We start from the raw sequence: 25,394 nt of genomic DNA, 5'->3' as shown, positions 1-25,394 counted from the left end.
TTTTGTCACATAAGTTTTTCTCCAGTTTTCATCTTCGATGAATGATTTCCATTTTATTCCACATTTTCGAATGTGTGAAAATGTTCTGTGTGTGTGCCCACCGACCGACTGTGTGGGCCGTATTTGCTCAAAGGGATCCTTAGCATGCTGGGTCTTGGCGAAATGTTCCCCAGTCTTTTTTCTACTTTCGTCCCGTGCGGTTGTGTACTAAGGTAAAAATACTAGCCGAAGCAAAAAATAAACGTCGAGTATGCTGATCTCGAAATCTATGCTCTATATTGGGGCTCGGCGGAGACATGTGACAGTGAAAGATTAAAAGAGTGATGATGCACAGATATATTTAGATTGTCTCCATTAAAGTTGAACGAAAATAGATACCAAAAAGTTGAAAAAGTGATATTCTCAAATGAAAAAAAAGATAAAGGAAAATGTGATTGTCTAAAATTGAGAAAAAGTGATAAATGAAGTAAAATTATTATGTGAAGTCAAATCATATTATCATAGAATTTGTTAGAGAAAATAAAAATTAAATCGAAAAATATCTATCCAAGTAAAAATATATGATATTAAGTGTTAATATCGCTTTTACTTTCTTCTAGCCAAACGGAAATGTTGAAATATTTGTAAAAGTAAATGCAAATAAAGGAGTAAAGAAATCTGTGCGATAACAAATCGAGGTTGCCTTTAAAATGGCACGACTTTTAATATTTTTAGCGGCTGCAGCTCTATTTGGAGGTTAGTATCTGTCGGCAGATTCCAATCATAATATCTCTCTGGAGGATATAAGTGATAAACAAGTAAAAAACATTAAGTTCGGCCGGGCCAAACTTTTAATACCCTCCACCTTAGGGTAAAAGAAACATTAGAAGAAATGTGACAAAAACCATAAAATTACCGAATATCGGGAGGTACCGTTATATGGGGGCTATACCAAAACGTGGACCTATAATTACAATGTTTCGCTACACGAATTAGGACCCATTATGACCCACAAATACCAATTTTTAGACAAATCAATGAAAAAATGTGGCAAAAACCATAAAAATACCGAATATCGGGATGTACCGTTATTTGGGGGCTATATAAAATCATGGACCCATGCATGCAATGTTTCGCCACCGGAGCTGGAACCCATTATGACCCACAAATACCAATTTTTAGACAAATCCGTGAAAAAATGTGGCAAAAAAACTAAAATACCGAATATCGGGAGGTACCTTTATATGGGGGCTATACAACAACGTGGACCTATACATGCAATGTTTTGCCACACGCTCAGGGACCCGTTATGACCTAAAAATACCAATTTCCAGACAAATCCGTGAAAAAATGTGGCATAAATCATCAAAATACCGAATATCGGGAGGTACCGTTATATGGGGACTATACCAGAACGTGGACCGATATTTCTCATTTTCAATACCAACCATCCTAGACACAATGCAAATAGCTCTGCTAAATTTTGGCGCTCTACGTCAAATAATGTGGGCTGTATCGTGATTTCAACAGACAGACGGACAGACAGACAGACGGACATCGTTAAATCGACTTAGAATTTTATGCTGATTATGAATATATATACTTTATGGGGTCTAAGACGAATATTTAAGGATGTTACAAACGGAATGACAAAGTTAATATACCCTCCTTTCCAAGGTGGAGGGTATAAAAATATGTGGAATAAGTAGTATATAAAACGCCAGTAGATGAAAACAGATATAGCAAATTATATTTTAGTTTAAATACTTATTAGAATGCTGTTGTGTTTTAATATTTTTTTATAACCTCCACCATAGTATGGTGAAAAAATATAAAATTTTAGACCCCGCAAAGTATACATATTCTTGATCAGTACGAAATTTCAAAATAAAAAAAATCATGGAATCTTTTAATCCATAAAAAAGACTACTGATGATATAAACATTCTTATGTCTTTGTACATTTGTTTGTAACAGGGAGGTGGAAGCGAGATAGACCCATAGTTACTTTTTGGGAACTACATAGAATCACATTTTGAATCGATCTACGCATGTCAGTTCAGTCCAGGAGTGAATAAAATGTGGATAAAATCGTTTCAGATATAACTATAGCTCTCATATATATGTTTCATCCGATTTGAGGTTTTAAGTCTCTCATATTCGTAATATGCGTTCGACAACGATGATATTTGTTACCAAATGTCAGATATATCCTAGAAATACCTCTGACAAATAGCTCCCATATATATCTTCAATCAATTTCGGGTTAATTGTGTACCAAATGGCCAATATCAGTCCAAATGACCTTAATTTGGCACATCCGACCGAATTTAGTCTAGAAGGAAGTGCATACAATTTGTTGGAAATCAGTTACGATTTGGATGCAGCTCTCATATATTTGTTTCATCCGATTTTGGTGTTTAAGTCCCTCACATTCGTAATATACATTCGACAACAAGAGCTCGGAAATACCTTTGCCAAATTTTATCGAGATCGGCTAAGACTTGGATATAGCTCACATATATATCCTTCCGATTTCAGGTTTATTGTGCAAATAATTGCTAATATCAGCCCAAATGGCGGGAATTCCGGCGTATGTTTCCATTTTGTGGAACTCGGCTCTTATATATATATTTCTTTTATAATACTTCTCGAAGTGATATTATGCACTCTATAGAAATGCTATATGCTGTAAAAGTAAAAAAATGTCTCCGTCAGATTTAGTGAAAATCGATTCAGAATTGCATATGCATCCCATATATTATTTCTCTCTGAAACCAAATTATAACTGCTCTAAAGCCAAATGTTGATAGATGGTATGATCTACTTCAAATAAATTCATTTGTTACGGGAACTCTACTAAATATGCATAGTGGTGTAGGGCATCATATAGTCGGCCACGGCCGACTTTTGACATTTCCTTACTTGTTTTTTTATAATTCTGAGTTGTCATGTTAACAGACGGCCGCACTTTTGAGTTGAAGGTAATTCGTTACAAGTTCTGTTTAGTAGATTTATTCTTGTTGTAATATGCGCTTTTAAACCGCTGTTTGTATATCCTTAGTTTTATGACGACATGAAATGCTCTCAATTTTTCATTTTCAAATGAACACATCACTCATTAAAAGCAAAGGGAGTCATTAATGTCAAGGCAGTATTGGCCAATTGTCCGGATGTCACCCGTCAAAAAGCTCCATATCTCTCATAACTCTCATGAAAACGTCAAAATTTCTGTCAGTGTAAGACCCTTTAAAATTAATAATATAATGAATTTTATAGCAAAATAACACAAAAATAAAACAAACGCCATAATTTTGCCATTTTTTTCATTTAATGTTATAGGAAAATGTCGGAAATAGCATCAAATTTTTGAATAAGTTTAGATTTGTTCGAATTGGTCACATTTGGCACGAATTATGGCCTTCAAACGGCCAATGAAACCGTCACACGCTGCCCGAATGTTGCTCTGTGGTATTTTGGCCCATTCCCGGCGAAGCGCTTGCTTGAGGTGATCGACACTTTGGTATTTTTTAGTGTCAACCTTGCTTTCCAAAATACTCCAGACACAATAGTCCAACGGATTGGTATTCGTAGATTTTGGTGGCCATTGTGCGTTGGAAATGAAGCGAGGAACCTCATTTTGTAACCATTCTTGGGCGATTCAGAGTTGGATATAGTTCCTAAAGTGGGACTACTTTAAAGCCATGATACGCATTAAACTAAGGTTCATAGTTGGACTGATCTACTTCACATAAATGCCCAATATAAACTTATTTGTTACGGGAGCTCTACTAAATGTGCATAGTGGTGTAGGGTATGATACATTCGGGCCCGCACGACAGTATACTTAAAAACGAAAAAAAAAGAAAAAACTTTCATATCATTCTTTTAGAACCTGAAATTTTAATTAAAAAAAAATGTTATCAAAGTGAACAAATTATGTATGTTGAGTACTAAATAGCTTAACACGAATTGTTGAAACGTAAAGCGTAAAATTCTAATTCGTTTTAACAGTGCCCTTTTGTATATATGTGCAAACTAAGATAGATCCCATATTATGTGACGTAGAACGAAATTTGGCAAATTACGATGGTTGTTATATCGGTCCAAGTTTTACCATAAACCCCAAATATCGGTGCCTTGAGATATTCAGATTATTCTAGTTACCTTCTTTCAATGAAATTGTTTTCAACTTTGTTTGTAATGGGTTCTACTTCGCGTGGCATGATATTGCCTATATATACAAGTTTACCTATAGCCCTCAGTATTTGGACGATTTTAGCCGCATTTTACGTGAGGTTTCTTTATAATTTGGTATTTGAAGTTCGTAATCAGAACATTGCCCACATTGATCTGCGGTTTCCAGAAGCTCCCACATAACGGTACCGCCCGATATTCGGCATTTTTATGATTTTAGTCACTTTTTCTATGAAATTGTTTCAAATTCGATTATATGGAATATAAAATATGTATAATGTATTTATAAATGTTTTTTCTATTCCATGCTCAATGATATTAAAGCTCGCCCCGCCGAACTTGAAATTTGTTATTTTAGAAAAAAATTGTTCTTTATTTATTAGGTCTATTTGATTAGAAAACGTAGGAATAATAAGTATAAAAGCTGTTTTTTAATTTGAATACCCTCCACAATTTTGAATGAACTTAAACAATTAAAAAAATCCGTCGCAAAACACAGTTTAATTAAAAAGGTGTATATGCTGTAATTCCCATTACGATCTTCCATTGCTGAATTTGAAACGAAAAATAATATTAGGAGTTATATGGGGGATAAACGAAAACGTGGACCGATACAGGCAAGATACGCATGTGTATCTCAATTCGTTCAAAAGATAGTGTGATTAAAACAGAAGAACAAACAAACAGACGGACGTCTCTAAGGTTCAGCTCCGACACACTAAACCTTTGTGTACTCTGCTTCTGTGCTTGCTACTGTCATTTAAGTAAGATTTGATATATAATTCCCTACACCACTATGCGTATTTAGTTGAGCTTCCGTAACAAAAACAAGTAAAAAAGATGTAAGTTCGGCCGAGCCGAACTTTTAATACCCTCCAGCATTTGGAACGAATAAGGAAATTTTCAAAAGAATAAAATCCATTGAAAATTCTGTTAAAATCTTAAAAATACCGAATATCGGGGGGTGTAGATATATGAGGGATATATGATATTGTGAGCCTATATAGACAATTCTATTTCAGAGTTAAATTACTTACAAAGAACTCCATGTGTAGAATTTCAGAAAATTCCATTGAAAATGTTGGCTAAAATCGTAAAAATACCGACGATTGCAAGGTTCCGTTATATGGGGGCTATACGATATCGTGGATCTATATGAACAATTCTCTTCTGGGGGATAACGTACTCACACATAACTCCTTGTGTGAATTTTCAGACAATTCCGTTAAAAAATGTGGCTAAAATCATCAAAATACCGAATATGGGGGGTACCGTTATATAGGACTGTACGATGTCGTGAACCTATATAGATAATTCTCTTTCAGGGGATAAAGTACTCACAAGAAGCTCCTTGTGTGGATTTTCAGACAATTCCATTCACAAATTTGGCTAAAATCATCAAAATGCCGCATATCGGGGGTACCGTTATATGGGGGCTATACGATATCACGGACCAATACAGTCCATCTTCGAACTTGACCTGCCTGCAGACAAAATACAGATCTGTTCAAAATTTTAGCTTCCCATCCTAATTCGTTTTGACTGTAGCGTGATTACAACAGACGGACGGACAGGGCTAAATCGTCTTAGAATTTTACGCTGATCAAGAATATATATATTTTGTTGGGTCTAAATATGGTGAAGAAAATCATACCAACTATGAACCTTATTTAAATACGTATCATGGTTTTAGATTGTCATCGATTGTCAACAAATTTGACGGATGCTTTTGTACCTCTAGTACCAAATAACATTGGTGTATAGTGCATGATACGACTTCGATAAGAATTATATAAAAACAAGTAAAAAAGCAGTAAGTTCGGCCGGGCTGAACTTTGAATACCCTCCACCATTTGGAACGAATTAGAAAATTTTCAAAAAATAAAATCCATTAAAAATTCTGTTAAAATATCTAATGCCGATATATGGGGGGATATACGATATTGAGGACCCACATAGACAATTACCTTTCAGGGGTTAAAGTGCTCACAAAGAACTCCTTTTGTGGATTTTCAGACAATACCATAGGAAAATATGGCTAAAATCATCAAAATACCGAATATCGGAGGTACCGTTATATTGGGGGATATACGATATGTTAACCTATATAGAGAATTCTCTGTCAGGGGGTAAAGTGCTCACAAAGAACCTCTTGTGTACAATTTCAGACAATTCAGTTGAAAAATGTAACTAAAATCATCAAAATACCGAATATCGGAGGGGGCTATACCGAATATATTATATGGGGGCTATACGATATCGTGGACCTATATAGATAATTTTTTTTCAAAGGATAAAGTACTCATAAGAAACTTCTTGTGTGGGTTTTTAGACCTTTCCATAAGAAAATGTGGCTAAAATCATCAAAAATACCGAATATCGGGGGGTACCGTTATATGGGGGATATACGATATCGTGGACTTATATAGATAATTCTCTTCCCAGGTATGAAGTACCCACAAGGTACTCCTTGTGTGGATTTTCAGACAATTCTGTGGAAAAATGTGGCTAAAATCATCAAAATACCGAAAATCGGAGGGTATCGTTATATGGGGGCTATACGATATCGTGGACCTACATAGATAATTCTCTTCGGAGGTATAAAGTACCCACTAGGGACTCCATGTTTGGAATTTCCGACAATTCCATTGAAAAATGTGGCTAAACATAATCAAAATCGGGGTGTATACGGGACGGACAGGGCTAAATCGTCTTAGAATTTTACGCTGATCAAGAATATATATACTTTGTTGGGTCTAAAATGATTATTTCGATAAGTTACAAATGGAATGACGAACTTCATATATCATACATACTATGTATGGTGGAGGGTATAAAAATACATATCTATTGGAGCCATAGGTATACCGGACCGAGTTTCACCAAATGAAAAAATTCGGTTGAATAGACAATTTGGGTTGACAGTACATATATGGAGGACAATATCCGTAAAATCGGTCGAAGGTATATACAAATCTGGACGGTTCTCGATAAAATTTGGCAGAGGTATTTTCGAGCTTCATCTGATGACCGGTGTCAATATCCTTGTTGTGAAATGCATATTACGCATGTGAGGGACTTTAACACCAAATCGGATGAAACATATATATGCTAGAGCTATAGCTACATCTGAACCGATTTCACCAACATTTGAATTTTTTGCTTCTAGATTGAATTCGGTCAGATGTGCCAAAATTCAGGTCATTTTGACTGATATTCTCCATTTGGTGCACAAATAACCCGAAATCGGTTGAAGATATGTATGGGAGCTATATCTAAATGTGATCGGATCTCGATCAAATTTGACAGAGGTATTTTCGAGCTGCATCTGATGTTCGGCATCAAATATTATTGTTGTGAAATGAAATGCATAACAACAAATCGGATGAAACATCTATATGGGAGCTATGGCTATATCTGAATCGATTTTCCAAACCAAACCAACTTTTATGTACTTGCTTCTAGACTGAATTCGGTCGGATGTGCAACAATTCACTCCATTTGGGCTGATATTAGCCATTTGGGGCACAATAAACCTGAAATCGGATAAAGGTATATATGGGAGCTATATCTAAGTGTGCACAGATTCTCACCAATTTCAATAGGGTTCGTCCTTGAGCCAAACAAATATTGTTTACCAAAAAATTAAACATTTAAGAAAAGTGAGGGCCCCGGGCCACACCCTTTTCTATGCCCTTGTTGGAAAGATTTGAGCGGTTGAAAGTTATAATGTACCACCTCAATAACATTTGTATACCCTACAACACTATGTGTTGGGGGTATTATAAGTTTGATTGGACCAAAAATTATGTAACACCTCGAAATATTGAAAATGGAGGTTGGGTAAGGGTCAGAATAGAACCCTATTTTTTTGGAGATGATCGCATAATATTTAGTGGTTGGAATGGACCAAAAACTGAAAAATTTAATGATTTTGCAGTTGCTCTACAGGTCACAATTATAGACCAATCGACGCCGAATTTAGCACGGGGCGGGGCAGAAGCCTGCTCTCTTGGCCTAAAAGAATAAAATATAAGAAATTCGCATAAAGATACCAATAATGGTGTTAGTATAGATTTTGTAGTATTTTGTGACATTTTTATACCCTCCACCATACTATGGAGGGTATATTAACTTTGTCATTCCGTTTGTAACTCCTCGAAATACTTATGTCAGACACAACAAAGTATATATATTCTTGATCAGCGTAAAATTCTAAGTCGATTTAGCGATGTCCGTCTGTCTGTCTGTTGTAATCACGCTATCTTTCGAACGAATTGAGATATAAGGCTAAAATTTTGCACACAGGTTTATTTTTACAGTTGGCAGGTTAAGTTCGTAAATGGGCCATGTAGGTCCACGTCTTCGTATAGCCCCCATATAACGGTACCTGCCGATATTCGGTATTTCGATGATTTTAGCGACATTATTCGCCGGAAAAGTTTCAAATTTAGTATTTGAGGTTCGAAATAGATACTACAGCCTAAGACAGAAAATTGTCTGTGCAGGTCCACGTCTTCGTATAGCCCCCATATAACTCTACCTCCCGATATTTGGTGTTTTGATGATTTTAGCGACATTATTAATCGGAATTGTTCAAAATTTGGTATTTGAAGTTCGCAATGGATACTACAGCCTAAGACTGAAAATTGTCTGTTCGGGTCCACGTCTTCGTATAGCCCCCATATAACGGTACCTCCCTATATTCGGTATTTTGGTGATTTTAGCGTCTTTATTCACCAAAATTTTTTTTAAATTACGCATTTAGAGTTCGTAATGGAAACTCCAGTCTGTGACAGAAAATTGTCTATGCAGGTCCAGGTCTTCGTATAGGCCCCATATACCAGTACCTCCCTATATTCGGTATTTTGACGAGTTTAGTTACAATACTCACCGAAGTTGTTTGAAATGTCGTATTTGAAGTTCGTAATGGATGCTACTGAATATGACAAAAAATTGTCTACGCAGGTTTAGGTCTTCGCACAGCTCCGATATAACGGTACCTCCCTATATTCTATACTTTGATGATTTTAGCTACATTATTCGCGTTTATTTCAAGTTCCGAATTTGAATTTGGTATTGACCCATGACAAATAATGCCTGAGTGGGTCCACGTCGTATAGGCACCAATATAACGACAATATTCGGTATTTTTAAAATTTTACCAAAATGTTTTCTGGATTTTATTTCCAAATTCGTTCCAAATGGTGGAGGGTATTCAAAGTTCGGCCCGGCCAAACTTACTGCTTATTAACTTGTTTTAAATGTTTTCATATTTTTTATCGCATGCGATTTTTTCAATTTGATTTTTAATATTGAAGTGTATATTTTGTAATATTTTTTCACCTTACAACACAGGTTGGGAGTTATTATATGCAGATTTCAATTATCGTCCGATCCTCACGAACACTTTCACATTTTTAGACCCAGAAGTGCTAGACCTATTGTTTTCAAAGATATTCATAATATATTTAGGGGTTGAAATGGACCAACAAATAAAAATGTTCCTGGTTTTTCAGCCGTTAAAAAGGTCACGAATAGAAACCTAAGGACACGAAATCTCGCATAAAATTAGAGTTTAGGACATCGGGAGGAATGGACCACTACTTTTTTGTTTAAAAAAATACCAACATTACTTACAGGCGATATCCGAAATACACAAAAGGCCAACTTCTGGCTTTTTGATGCTGATTTCGTTGACGAATATAGCCAAATATCTTAGACAAGCAAATCATATAGATGAGTCTAAATTTGAAGATACAGAGGGGCTTCTTACTTTTGGAGATGATCGCAAAATATTTAGGGGTTCAAATGAACCAAAACCAGAAAAAAATTTCCTGATCACACAATTGAAGCCAATCGACACGCCTGAGAAGAGAATAAAGGACAGGGGAGAATTGCATTATATGGCTAGCAGCTTTTGAATATTTAAACTTTAAAAATAGCATTCATGTTTTGATAACAATATCATTTTGATACAAACGAAATACTTATTTAATTTTTTGTCAAAAATATTTGCGTTTATCCATCCACCAACCGCTTAACACATATTGATGGAAGTCTTCTGAAAACAATAACAAAAAGTGTGTCGAAACATCAGCATTGGATATGTCTGGTATGGATTTTTTATTGGCCATAAATAACATATGACATTCACATAGGATCAAAAAGATACCAAAAGTGAGGGGGTGGAGAGGAAAAAACAAAATCTAAACTATTTTTATTAAAATCGAAAAACACACACACATATTTCGAAACAGCAAGAAACTAATTTTGTTTTCTTTCACTTTTTCAGTTGGCGCTGCAGTTCACGAAGACTGCGAAGTTCCACCACCCACTAAATTTGCCACAATTCAAATCAAAAGCGAAGAAGATGTCATTCGGGCGTTTTACACCTGTGAAGGTGGCTACGAACTACAGGGACCCAATGAGCTGGTGTGTGACATAGATACGGATGAGTGGAACACTGATCCGCCACAATGTGTTCAAGTAGCAGTCTCGAATGAGGTAGAAGATAGTGAAACGGAGACGGCACAACAAAAACAACAGCAAAAACAAGCCATACCAGAAGATCGCATGGTGTCTCCAGCTTTGGCCTCAACACTTGACATGAGTTGTGTCCAAGCCAAAGTAAAGGCACCTGAAATTCGTCATGGCATTGTACAGAAATACGAACGTCGTCGCAAGGGAGATCGGGTGTTTTTGGCTGCCCTGTATGCCTGTAATGATAATTTCGATTTTGAAGATCCCGACATGACTACTCTGTACTGTAGCAATCGTGCTTGGGTGGGTGATTTACCCACTTGTATACCATTGTCCGAATACGATGATGAAGAGGGTAGGTTATGATAGATATGGTGGGGGAAAGAATTAAAATATTTTAATTTTTAATTTTATTTAGGACTCTATGAATATGAAGAGGGCGACGAAGAAGATGACGAAGATGTTGCCGAAGAGGAAGACGATGATGAGGAACAACGTCACCACAATTATGTACCACCACCTCCCCCACCTACACGTCCAACTGATCCCCCAACATCTTACAATGAAAATGTTGAACATTTAAGCAATGAAATTACTCCTTTAAATACCCAAAATCCAGCAGAAGAAGATCATCAGCAGCACCACAACGAAGAGGAAGAAGAAGAGAGAACGCATGTTGTCGAACAAGAAGTTACCAATTCCGTTACAGCAGAAGCAACACAGGATCCTTATGAGCCACGGGTTTTAGATGAAAATTGTGGCAGCGATAATGGTGGCTGTGACCAAAAGTGTCAACGTGTCCTGTTTCCCGGAGAGAATGAACCACGAATTCAGTGTGCCTGTGCCGAGGGTTTCAGTTTGGATCCATACGATTATTCGACATGCCATGGTGAGTTGAAGGAAGAAATGAACAATTATAAAAACAATCCAAAGATAATTTTTATATCCTCAGTCATAAGGCTACAGAAGGTATATATCGTTTGATACGGCCAAAACGTGCCTCAACGAAATAATGGTCTTAGGCCCTAGGTCTCTTTAGACCAAATCCGTTTCAGGATATTTGGAGTCGACCTAGAGGTGTCTATCCGTCTGATGTCTGACTGGAATAATTATAACTTCTATAAAATGAGAGATAAGAATCCAACTGTCTTCAAATTTCACAAATTCCAACATTTCTATTAAACAAGTAAAAAAGCTGTAATTTCGGCCGGGCCGAACTTTGAATACCCTCCACCACTTGGAACGAATTCGGCAGTTTTCAAAAAAATGAAATCCCTTAAAAATTCTGGAAAATCTTAAAAATACCGACGTAGACCTGAATAGATAACTTTTGTCACAAGACATTACAAAATTCAAAAGCTATTGCAATATTAAAAAAATCGGATGAATGAATTTTGAATTGGAGGTACAAGACAAGACAAGACGTCTAATATATTATGTCAAACAGATGCAATTATGCTTTAACGACCCTCATGAGAAGAAAATAATAACCTTTTGCCCACCCTATCATCCTCTAGATATTAACGAATGTGAACTGCAAAATGGTGGTTGTGAAGAAATTTGTGAAAATTTGCCTGGATCTTTTAAATGTTCCTGCAAACAGGGTCTTCAAATTGATACTCGTAACGGCAAAACCTGTATTGGTAGGTTTCTGTTTTCTGTGATTTTCACATTTTTCCCACTTGCAGCACCAGCTTATCAATGATTTTTCTTTCTTTGCTCTCTTGTCGGACCTTGTGCAACATTAACACCATGCAACACCACAAACTGTCTTCATTATCACCAATGTCATCGTCATCGTCATCATCATCATTACCGCCACTACCATCGCGAACATTAATTGTTTCGGACTACGGTTTAAAATCCTGTCGTCACATCATCACCCCAACCACCATCATCCTCTCCATCAATTAGACATTGACGAATGCAATTTGCGTAATGGTCACGGTCCCTGCCAGGACACTTGCCACAATCTTTGGCCGGGTTATCGCTGCTCATGCGACAATTTGCCCGGCACTCACTTGTCATCGGATAATCACAGCTGTGTCGATGCCGGTGAATGTGAAATCGGTAATGGCGGTTGTTCACACATCTGCTTGTCTTCGCTAGGCCGGATATTCTGTCTTTGCCCGCCAGGATATCGTCTGACCGGAAATGACAAAACATGCGAAGGTTTGTAAAATGCAATTTAATTCAATAGCAGATGGCTGGGAGAGGGGGAAGAAATAATTGCAATAAATGCCTTTGGAAGTTCTTAAGCAGTTAAATAGACAAATAGCGGGAATTTCCCGGAATTAATTAAATAATGTTGCCATTAGCGGTGAGGGGGATTTTATTATACCCTACAACACTATGTGTTGGGGGTGTTATAAGTTTGATTGGGCCAAAAATTATGTAACACCTCGAAATATTGATTTCCCACATAGGAAAGTATATATGGATCTTCCTATCTCGCCGAGCTGAGTCGATCTAGCTATGTATGTCCGTCTGTCCGTCTGTCCATGTTAATTTCTAACCACTCTACAGGTCGCAATTATGGCCCGATCTTCACGAAATTTAGAATGGAGGTGGGGTTAAGGTCAGAATAGAACCCTATTTCTTTTGGAGATGATCGCATAATGTTTAGGGGTCGAAATGGACCAAAAACTGAAAAATTTCTTGATTTTGCAGTTGCTCTACAGGTCGCAATTATGGACCAATCAAAGCGGAAATTAGCATGGGGCTAGAGGTTCGGGCTGGGCAGAACCTTCCAATTTTTATGGTCATCGGGTAATATTTAGTGGGTGAAAAAGACTATAAATTTGTGTTAAATAAAAGTCAAATTTCCATTAAACCGCGAATATTTTTAGTGCCGGCGAAATCATAAATAGACGAACAGGTCAATTCTGACCGTTACGTAGATGCCGATAGTAAATATATCGGATATATATAGCGAAATATATACAATGTGTATATACAAAGGAAAGGAAAGGAATGTTAGATGGAATGCTTATATCTCAAGAATGGCTGGACCGATTTTGACAAATTTTGCCAATTCAGTACGCGCTCTTGACATAAAAGTAAAAATCTAAAAAAAATCGCATAAAAATTAGTCAAAAATGATGTTAATATAGATTTTGTAGTATTTTGTGACATATTTTAATTTTTTCATATTTTTTATCGCATGCGATTTTTTCAATTTGACTTATAATATTAAGGTATACATTTTGTAATATTTTTCCACTTTACAACACAGATTTGGGATATTATATACAGATTGCAATTATCGTCCGATCCTCACAAAAAGGGTAGGGTTAGGCTCAGAAGGGCTAGGCCTATTGTTTTCAAAGATGGCCGCAATATATTTAGGGGTTAAAATGGACCAACAACTAAAATGTTCCTGATTTTGCAGCCGTTATAAAGGTCACAAATAGAAACTAATGGACGCGAAATCTCGCATGAAGTTAGAGTTTAGGACAGCGAGTAGAATGAACCACTACTTTTGTCTGAAAAATACCAACATTACTTACAGGCGATAGCCGAAATACACAAAATGCGAACTTCTGCCTTTTTTTGGCTGATTTCGTTGACGAATATAGCCAAATATCCTAGACAAGCAAATCATATAGATGAGTATAAATTTAGAAATACAGAGGGACCTCTTGCTTTTGGAGATGATCGCACAATATTCAAAATTTCCTGATCACACAATTAAAGCCAATCGACACTCTTGAGTAGAAAGTTAGGGACAGGGAAGAAGTCTAGCATTATGTATGGCCATTGGATTATATTTAACTGTAAAATGGACCACTACAACTAACACCACGACGAAGTTCGTAAATATTGCTTAAATGTCCCTGGTCAAAATGCTAGTAATATCTGGGCAGTGCTCCGTGACATAATTTCAAAAGCAAAATCTTCCAAAATGGATTTGGGCATAAGGGGGCTTCTAACATATTGTAGTGTTATAGGGTATCACATGGTCGGCCCCGCACGACTATAGCCTTTGCTTACTTGTTTGAAGTTGTACTTCTGAGAGAATATTGAATGTGAAACATTTATATAAATAAAAGAGTAGTGAATTAACTGACCTGCTGAGAATCAACGTCCAGACGATAAGGCTGAAGCTAAAATGTTAAAATTTTGGGCGAGGGTAATTCTTGGTGAAGGGCTATGTTGTGTGTTCTGAAAATTCGACGAAAAGGGTATGAAAAGTACTAAAAATGTAACAGAATGGACTAGAAATCTAAAATGTGGAATGAGAGTCACTGATGGAGTACAGGATATATGTACCAAAGGGTTTTTGGAAATACAAACTTTAAGGTTACGAAAAGTCCTAAAATGGTACTAAACTTCTAAAATGTAACTATTTTGTATTATGCGAACGGATAGAGTTTACAACTTGAAATTTGGTATGAGAATCAATTTTGGAAGGTAAGTTTGATGTGGATTGGACGAAGCTGGTTTAGGGTGAACTTGTGAAGATGGAATTTTCAAAATTTGTATTGGAGCCTCTGTTGGTGGTAGATTTGTAATAAAGAGGTGGTTTTGGAAATTTTTTCTTCAAGTGCACGAATATTACTATATTTGTGTACAATTTGGTATTGGGTAAACAATAAGTGCTTGTAGTTGGCAATTTTTAAAAAGGATTGCTGTTCATGAGTAACCTTGACATATGGAAGTGGTTTTGTAAATGTGTACTATAATTGTACGAAAATTTCTGATTGGTACTATACTTGGTATTGGCTGAAGGGTTAGGGGAAAAGTTCTGACATTTGATATTTAGATTACTAATGGTATCTGTGTTTGAGATTTGGCGGTGGTTTGGAAATGCGTTCTACATTTGTACGAAAAGTACTAAATGGTACTAAATTTAATAGTGGGTGAAGGGATGAGGCTGGAATTCTAAAATTTAATGTTAAGGTCTCTGTTGGTATCTGGAATTGAGTCAACTCTAGTGGGATTCGACGAAGATACAGGGTGAGATAAAAAAACTGCAACAAAGTCTAACGCCATAATTTTTACTTTTTTTTAATTTTATTGAATGAAAGCAAAAAATGTCGGAAATATCATCAAATTTCAGAATAAGTTTAGATTTGTTCGAATTTGTCACCTTTGGTACGAATTCTTCAAACGGCCATGACCATCAGCTGACCTCTTTGGCAAGTAAACACGATCATTTGGTTGTTTACAAGCTACTGGACAACGAATGTTTTCTCATCGGAGATAACCAAATTCGACAGTTCATCACTTTCGACCAAGCGGATCAACTCTTTAGGTCTTTCTAGTCTATTTTCTTTCGATGCGATGTAAGTTCTTGCACTTTTTGGAATTTCTATGGCTTTACCTCGAGCTCATTTTCCAATATTAGCCGAATGGAATACTACGATATGTTCAGCTCACGAGCCATTTTTCGGCTACTGCGGCGTGGGTTTCGATCAAATCGTTTCTTTACTTTTCGAACCATTTCTGTTTTCTTCCATGTTGCTGTTTTCTTCCTGCCGATGTTGCTGAGCTGTCACTGGAATAATTTTAACAGCTGTCGAACGAGTGGCTTAGAAATGACAGCAGTCTGAAGTTGGTTGCAAGTTTTTCATCTCACCCTGTATAGCTGTTATATGTTAGTTTTAACCTAAGTCTAATTTAAATTATTCTAAGGCCAATATGAGCATTTATTTGCTACAGGTTACCCTACTAAATATTCATATCGGTGTTGGGTATCATAAAGTCGGCACCGATCAACTTGTGCTTCCTTTCTGCTTCGAAGTTATAGATTGAAATGGGATCCGTGACTGAAGGCATCCTGAGATCATGAGTCGAATGATCACCCATAGCACAGACAGGCAGACGAAGGGACAGATATGTATTAATCGACTCAGAATGTGCTTTTATGCAGATCATCAAAAGGAACTATGGGTCTATCCCGTTTCTTTTTCCACATTTCAAATGGATATAGAAAGACATATTACCGTGAGCACAGTGTGATGTAGGGTATAAAAATCTGCCATATTCAAAAAGTCTTTTTTGATCCTCCACCATACATTATATGGAGCGAATATTCGAATATTCATAACTCATAGAAATATAAAAATTATTCCTGTCCGCCTGTTGTATATCTCTCTAACTCTTCGTGGATATGAAAATATTGATCGACATTAATCATACACATTGAAATTGTTGGATTCCCGTTCTTTCAGATATCAACGAATGTGAGTTACCCGAGGTAGCCCAAGAATGCCCTCATGGTTGTGAAAATACAGATGGCTCATACCGTTGTTTGACCCAAGAGGTAACCCAGGAAAAGGAAGATATAGCTCCAAATACCGATGATGTTGAAGATCCTCCCAAAAATGAGGTGTCTAGCGAATCGCCACCAGTGGTGCAACAATGTGAACCTGGTTTTCGGTTGGAACATGACCAGTGTGTGGATATTGACGAATGTGCTGAGGGAATCAGTGGTTGTCAGATATGCATCAACACGGAGGGTAGCTATGAGTGCACCTGTCCATCGGGCTATGATTTGGCGGAAGATGAAAAGACTTGCGTCGATATTGATGAGTGTGCCATTGTCTCGGAAGATGAAGAATATGCAGCTGCTTATAGGGTTTGTTCCCATGGCTGTCACAACACTGATGGATCTTTTGTGTGCTTCTGTCCGCCGCTGTATCATTTGAGTGAAGATGGAAGAACCTGTGACGTCGACACCTGTGCTGATTTAGAAAATCCCGCTCTAAACAAATCACGCTGTTCCTATGAGTGTACGGATTTAGCAACTGGTGGCTTCCAGTGCCACTGTCCTGAGGGTTATGCTTTGGCTGATACCTACAATTGTGTACAAAGTCAAACCGCCTGTGAGCTGAACAGTGGTGTTTGTGCTCCTGGTTCCTGCCAAGAAGCAGAAAATGAATTTGGTTTCCAATGTATTTGTCCAGTGGGCTATCGTGAGGAGAACAATCGTTGTGTGGATGTTGATGAGTGTGCGGATGGCAGCCATGAGTGTTCCCATCAATGCGTAAACACTGAGGGAAATTATATCTGCAAGTGCCCCCAGGGATATATTTTGCCCTACGCCACTGCCCACAGCTGTGAAGATGTTAATGAATGCGAACATCAACCTGAAATATGTGGAGAGCTGAAATGTCAGAATTTCCCCGGTTCCTTTACCTGTCTTTGCGAGGATGGTTCTGAACCAAATGCTGAGGGCATTTGCGCCTCAATGGTTGCAAATGTTGATCCTTGTGCTGAGAGTCGATGCTCGCATGAGTGTGTCGCCGAGGGTGATACCTATCGTTGTGGTTGCCCTGCTGGCTGGGATTTGGATGAGTCCCAGCTGACTTGTATCCAATCGGAGGCATGTGATGCGAATAAAAATGGTTGCGATCACATTTGCAATGCCGATGGTTCCTGTTCGTGCCAGGATGGTTTCGCGTTGGGCGCCAATGGTAAAACCTGCTTGGACATCGATGAGTGTCAAGTGAACAATGGTGGTTGCCACCATTTGTGTATCAACGTTGAAGGTGGGTTCACATGTTCATGTCACAAGGGCTTCGAGTTCCTTGATGGTCCCTTGAGGGATTATTGCTTCGACATCGATGAGTGTGCTTTGGGCCTGCACAACTGTGCCCTCGACATGACCTGTGAAAATCTTAATGGCTCATTCACCTGTCTCTGTCCCAAGGGTTATGCCTTGGGCATGTCCATCATCCATCCATTAGCATCCAATGAAGTCATGGCGGAGAACTCATTTGATCATTTGTCCCATTCATCATCTACATCATCGCCATTAGATTCATTAGCTTCCCAGACATGCTTAGACATCGATGAGTGTTCCATTGCCAATGGAGGTTGTAGTCATTTTTGCATGAATCTTCCTGGCTATTATGAGTGTTCATGTCCTCCGGGTCACTTGCTATCGTCGGCTGACAATAAGACCTGTACGCTGGTCGATTTGTGTTTGCGAGAGAATGGGGGTTGTTCCCATGCCTGCCACACCCGCAATGGGCGGGTGGAATGTTCCTGTCCCGAGGGCTTTCATTTGGAGGTGAATGGCCGCACCTGTCTGGACAACGACGAATGTTTCCTTTCGAATGGCGGTTGCGAACACATTTGTGAAAATAACATCGGCAGCTATTCATGTTCATGTCGCCAAGGTTTCACCCTCTCATCCAATGGTCATGCTTGCTTGGACATCGATGAGTGCATCGATGGTGTAGCGAATTGTAGTTTCATTTGTATAAATCTTTTAGGTTCCTATGCCTGTTCGTGTGAGGCCGGCTTCCAGTTGGCCGATGATGAAAAGACCTGCCTGGACATTGATGAGTGTGCCTTGGGTAAACATGACTGCTCGCACGACTGCATCAATGTTGATGGAGGCTACAAATGCTCCTGTCCCCAGGGCTATTACTTGGGTGAGAAGCAATCGGTGTGCGTAGACTTGAACGAGTGCAATGCCGACGATCATGGTTGCAGCCACGATTGCTACAACACGATGGGTTCTTATTTGTGTGCTTGTCCGGATGGTTTCGTTTTGAGCAGCGACGAGAAGACCTGCATCAATTCCATGTGCTTTGAAAACAACGGCGGATGTTCGCACCAATGTGATCCGGATCAGGGCTGTTCCTGTCCACCGGGTATGATTTTGGGTTTGGATGGTAAGACGTGTGAAGATGTCGATGAATGTACGGCCGACAATGGCGGTTGTGCCTTCAAGTGTGTCAACCTGCCGGGTTCGTATGAATGTGTGTGCCCCGATGGTTCCAAGCCAGCCAACCCCTTCGATGCCTGTCCCATCACCTGTCCAGCCGGCTTCACCTTTAGCCGTGACGATCCCAGCAAGTGTGAGGATATCGATGAGTGCAGCCTGCCGGGGGTGTGTCAATATCAGTGCCGCAATACCAACGGCTCCTACGAGTGCTTGTGTCCCAAGGGATATCGCTTGGAAAATGGACGTGACTGCCAAGACATTGATGAATGTGCCGAGAACAATGGAGGCTGCTTGGGTGGCGAATGCATCAACCACAATGGTGGCCATGAGTGTCGCTGTCCATTGGGCCATCGTTTGGCTGCAGATCGCAAGACATGTGAAGTGGTACAGGAATTGCGTGACCAATGTCATCCACTGACAGCTCCCGCCAATGGTGCCATACACTGCACCAAATATCGCCACAAGAAGAGACGTTTCTACAGCACCCGCTGCAAGGTTTGGTGTAATCCTGGTTTCGAGTTGCAAGGACCCACACATCGTCACTGCAATGCCACCGGCCAATGGGATCAACATGACAATTTGTGTTTGCGTAAGTACCAAATGACAATCCGAACCACTCTGTCCCCCGCCGGGATTTGATTGCTCCATTATTTCACTTGATTTCCTTGTCATTCAATTCCAGCCAAAACATGTCCTCCCCTGGCAACACCTCTAAGCGGTGTCATTACACCGCCAGCCTGTCTATTTGGCCAAATCAGTGTGGGTGAGCAGTGCCTCCTGAAATGTAATGCTGGCCATGTGCCAGTTGGAGCATCAGTGGCTGTCTGCACATCGCAGCTGCAATGGTCGTATAATGGCACATTTGACTGTTGGCCAATGCAAACGGAGCCACGTCTGGGTGTCTCAAATGGTTTCACACCTTTGGCGCTGCCAAATGCACCACCACCTCTACCACCCACCTTTACCACGGCGACGACCACAACACTGCACAACACACAGTCAACCTTCGGTGGACGTCCTTTGCCTGGTTTCGATTTTAAGGTAACACCTTTCGGCGGTGGCAGCACTGTTGGTAGCGGTGGGGTTGGTTTACAACGACCCTACATTAAGTGTCCTCGCAATACCACCGTCTATCTGGCACCCTCGGAACGTACGACTCATGTTATTCTACAGAAACCCATAACCAATTTGGATTATCGTTACATCGAATCATCGCCCGCATGGACTAGGGATTTGCAAGCCCATCTGGGACCGGGTACCTATGTGGTAGTGTTCCGTGGTCATGATCCTATTAGCGGCAAGAAAGCACGCTGTAAGACGGTGATTCATGTCAAACATGCCGATGGACCTGTTGTCGAATATTGTACACCATCGTTTGAAGTCTCTCTGGGCGAGAATCAAGTCTTCCGTTCCGTGGTGTGGGAAGAACCAAGATTCAGCAGCAAATATGGGCCCATCAAGAAGTTGTATAAATCCAGGGTAAGTTTAGTATTTGCGTTGTCGATAGGACTGACATTCTTAATTTGTTTACATTTTTTAAAACACTACCAAATGTCCGGTAATGTTTGTTTATTTGGGTAGAACGATGGTAATGTTTTCGAGGAGGCAAAGCAGGGAATACCTGGGTTTTGGAAAGAGCCACCAATCCCCATAAGTTTCCTTGCTTTTTGTCTGGGATATTCTCCCAAGAAGTTATTTTAAAAAAACTCCTATGACAACAAACATTTTTACCCAAGTGACGAAAATTTTTTTGGAAAATCTCCTAAATGTTACAACCGCACTTATAAACACTAATAAACATACGTTGCATCTATAAAAACAACAATAATGGAATTAAACCTAACTATTTTGCAAAAAAAAACTTCTAAATTATTTTAGTTTACCACATAATACATTCCAAGTTAGTTTGTCAACGTTTAGGTCGTTCTATTAAAATATCGTTGATCATGATGTTGGTGGTTCCTGTATGTAAATCTTCCAAATCTGGCATAGTTGCATCATAGAGCTTAAAACCTTTTTTATATAAAAATACGAAATAACGAATATTTTATTTACAATATTTAACTACTGAGTTTCCTAAATTTACGACATTTTCGACCCATTTATGATAAGTTGGATCAAAATTTTCAAAATTTTTGGCAGCCCATCTATGCATTGCACAACGAACTCACATTCAATATTTCTGTCCAAAACTATTTAAACGTCTCCATATGCAAACCCTAGAAACGAACAGTGATCTCAATATCATTCCGAATTTCAGTTATATCATCCAAAATAAAAATTTAGTAACATTTAGTACGCACATCCGCAATAATCTAAATTTTTCAATGCTAGACAAAAACAGTGATCCAAAATTAGCACCATTTAGTACTTTTCGAATAATTACAGTACGCATTTTCAAAACCACCAACGGATGGATTTCAACACCCGACACCAAAAGAGAACTCAATATCAAATTCTGGATTCCAGCTCTATAACTTCATCCAATTCAGTACCGAATTTAGTACCACATTGTACTTTTCGAACTATCACTTCCAAAATCACCTCCATTTCTTAACCACTGACTCCAACAGAATTTCAGTACTATAGCTTCACCAAATACCATATTTTGTAGTATTTTGTACTTTTCGTACAATTAAAGTCCACATTTCAAAAACCACCTCAATTTCTTTACCACTGACTGCAAAAGTGACATCTATATCAAATTTCAGGATTTTAGCAATATTCCTTCATCAAATACCAAATTTAGTACTATTTAGTACTTTACATGCAATTATAGTACACATTTCCAAAACCACTGCCATGTCTCAATTCCAGAGACCAACAGACACTTCAATATCAAATTTGAGTATTTCAGCCCTATACCTTCACCCAATACCAAATTTAGTACCATTTAGTACTTTTCGTACAAAGATAGCAAGCATTTCCAAATCACCATCAAATCTCAAACACAGATACCACCCATCAGTAATTTAAATGTAAAATTTCAGAATTTCATCTCCATCCCTTTACCCAATACCAAATATAGTACCATTTAGTACTTTTCGTACAATTAGAGTATAATTTTCAGAAATCTCCACCATGTGTCAAGGCAACACATGAACATCGACTCTAATTCCAAATTTAAGATTTCAAGCACAATCTGTTCACCCAACAGCAAATTCTGCCAAATAGAGTACTATTTAGTACACATAAGTACAAATATCCATGACAACCTGCATCATACAATCCAATCGAAATCTTATTTCTCAATTTCAGGGTTCCAGCCCTATCGGTTCACCAAAATCCAAATTATACCATTTAGTGCGCATAAATAGGAATTATACCAAATTACATACACATAAATACACATAAATAGGAATTTCCAAAGCTTCCTACAGACCCCAATCCTATACTGACACAGAAATCCCCATTCCAAATTTCATGGATTCCACCTCAAATGGTTCGCCTAAATTCAAACTGTGCCAAGTTTAGTGCCATGTAGTACATATAAGTACGAATTTCCAAAACGTCCTATACAATATCGTATAGCCCCCATATAACGGTACCCCCCGATATTCGGTATTTTGATTATTTTAGTCACATATTTCAATGAACTTGTCTGAAATGTTCCACAAGGATTTCTTTGTGAGTAATTTACCACCTGAAAGTGAATTGTCTATATAGGTCCAGGATATCGTATATACCCCATACTACCGAATATCGGGGGGTAATATTCGGTATTTTGATGATTTTAGCCATATATTTTCTACAGAATTGTCTGAAAACCCACAACAGGAGTTACTTCTGAATACTACACCCCCTGGAGGGGCTTTGTCTCTATGGGTTCACGATATGGTATATATCTCCCCCATATAGCGGTATCTATCGATATTCGGTATTTTAATGATTTTAGCCACATTTTTAAATATAATTGTCTAAAAATCCACACAAGAAGTTCCTTCGGAGTACTTTACCTCCTGAAAGAGAATCGTCTATATAGATCCAAGGTATGGTATATCCCCCCATTAGACGGTACCTCCCTATATTCGGTATGTTGATGGTTATAGCCAAAATTTTCTATAGAATTGTCGGAAAATCCACACAAGGAGTTCCTTTTGAGTAGTTCCTTCTTTATGGGTCCACGATATCGTATATCCCCCATATAATGGTACCTCCAGATGATTTTATCGATATTTTTGACAGGAATTTTTTCAAATTTTGTAGTTAAAGTTTGAAGCTTGTATGATGTTGTATATGCAGGTCCACGTCTTCGTATAGCCCACATATAACGGTACCTCCCTTTATTCCGTATTTGATGGTATTAACAACATTATTCACCGGAATTGTTTCAAATTTAATAATACTAACCATTATTTAACGAAACTGTTTTAAATTTTGTATAACCCCATTTAACGGTTTTCATTTATGCGGGACTTTTCGACGGATTTTTTTTTTTTTTTTGAAAATTTTCAAGATCCTTCAAAATGGTGGAGGGTATTAAAAGTTTGGCCCGTCCGAACTTAGCTTACTTTTTACTTGTTTTCTTTCGTTTTATACTTTCAATAAATCGCAACTGCGATTTAACCGTAGAAAAGTTTTACTCAATTAGGGTATGACTTACTCAATTGCATTAATACCTTTCTTCATTTACCAAAATTTTTATTTTTATTTTTTTATATATATTTTTAGCTTCCCGGCGAGCTATTTGGTGTGGGCGTTCACAGTGTCTACTATGAGGCGACCAATGAAGATGGACTCACAGCCAAATGTGAATTTAAGATTCGTGTGAACTGTAAGTATTAATGACACTATTATGAATTTTCAATATTTTTTCGAAACTCAATATCCATTACTATTCCAGCTGCTGGTGTTTCATCGCAAAGTCACTTGACCTCGAATTCCATTGAATATGGCGGTCATCGGAACAAAGTCCCCAAATTACCCAATTTCCATAGTGTTCCACGTCCCAGTCCCATATTTACATCACCAGTCCTGCAACCACCACCACCACCACCACCACACCTAACGGCTGGTCCCAGACCCAATGCTATGAAGGCGCCACTGTTGGCCGGTCACGAGTCATTTATCATTTGTCCCGGCCGTGATCCCGTCAAAGTGACCAGCTCTCAATCTGTAAGTTATTATTGGCCTCAATGGCTTATACGCATCCATTACAAGCAAACGCATGAGCAACGCTATCCTCATTGAGATGTTTCAATCAAGCATTCCGTCATTAAGTGGATTGATTATGGGAGACTTATTTGCCAGTATCTTTTTTCTCGCTTCAGCCGCTTTTCCGCTCCATAAGCGTTAACCGAAAATTATTCCCCATCATAACTTTTTTGAATTCCAGGTTGAGCTACCACCAAATTGCATTTTGAAAAATGTTCGCATCAATCCCTTCCGTCAGTTTATGTCACAACGTGTCATGCCAAGGCTTTGGGCATCCCATGGTCTGTTTTAAGTGAATGTGTTCAACTACATATATACATAAATATGTCCTCACACTCACACACGTGCAGTTTTAATATTTAAGATTTTTACGATTCTTTTACATTCATTTTGTTGTTTTGTAATTTCCATGTAAGAATATTTGCATTTTGTAAATTTTAGATTTTAATAAAGGAATTAACTTTTGTAATATTTAATTAAATAAAGCAAGCTTTTATATTGGATATATAATTGAACGATAATAAAATTGGCAATTCCAGATTTCTTAGAAATTATAATTTTGTAGTTTCTGCTCTTTTATAAATAATATAATGATATAATAAAATTGGCAATTCGAGACTTCTTAAAAATTATAATTTTGTAGTTTCTGCTCTCTTTATACCAGGGGTAGGCAGAGAAACTCAAAAATTTTTTTGTGATTGTATGTGTTTTGAAACAGGGATAGGCATAGAATTTCAAAATTACTTTGTGATTGTATGTGTTCTCTATACACAGTAAGAAATACTTTGTTGCTTTTTTATTTATATACCGGTTTTAGTATTTTTTGAAGAGTTTTAGAGACGTGGATTTGTAGAGAATATTTGTTGAAGAGCCTTCGAGTCGTGGATTTTTAAAAATAA

The 25,394-nt window shown here is 38.1% G+C and overlaps 1 protein-coding gene across 2 annotated transcripts; it reads left to right on the top strand.

Annotated features, from left to right (window-relative positions):
- Window positions 1-80: 80 nt before the first annotated feature.
- On the top strand, window positions 81-25,021 carry LOC101889815 (fibrillin-1). 2 transcript variants are annotated; one of them, XM_059124425.1, is made up of 10 exons: window positions 82-212; window positions 600-735; window positions 10,471-11,013; window positions 11,077-11,547; window positions 16,835-18,154; window positions 18,884-19,930; window positions 20,024-20,820; window positions 24,013-24,115; window positions 24,185-24,456; window positions 24,677-25,021. In XM_059124425.1, exons 2-10 carry the CDS (start codon window positions 690-692, stop codon window positions 24,785-24,787), a joined length of 4,710 nt encoding a protein of 1,569 aa, XP_058980408.1. In that variant the 5' UTR covers window positions 82-212; window positions 600-689; the 3' UTR covers window positions 24,788-25,021. The 2 variants fall into 2 exon arrangements, with proteins under 2 accessions (XP_011292947.1, XP_058980408.1); XM_011294645.3 differs by having other exon boundaries at window positions 81-212; window positions 16,835-19,930.
- The last annotated feature ends 373 nt before the right edge of the window (window positions 25,022-25,394 follow it).

Source organism: Musca domestica, unplaced genomic scaffold (assembly GCF_030504385.1).
Source record: "Musca domestica strain aabys unplaced genomic scaffold, Musca_domestica.polishedcontigs.V.1.1 29, whole genome shotgun sequence".
In the NCBI taxonomy this organism is placed as follows: domain Eukaryota; kingdom Metazoa; phylum Arthropoda; class Insecta; order Diptera; family Muscidae; genus Musca; species Musca domestica.
The sequence above is the reverse complement of the archived record's forward strand: the minus strand, read 5'-3'. Positions and strand labels throughout refer to the sequence as shown.

Coding starts and splice junctions, on each gene's coding strand:
- LOC101889815 (XM_011294645.3), top strand. CDS start 690: ATGGCACGACTTTTAATATTTTTAGCGGCTGCAGCTCTATTTGGAG. Junction 11,548..16,834: donor CGATTATTCGACATGCCATG/GTGAGTTGAAGG, acceptor CCGTTCTTTCAG/ATATCAACGAATGTGAGTTA. Junction 20,821..24,012: donor AGAAGTTGTATAAATCCAGG/GTAAGTTTAGTA, acceptor ATATATTTTTAG/CTTCCCGGCGAGCTATTTGG.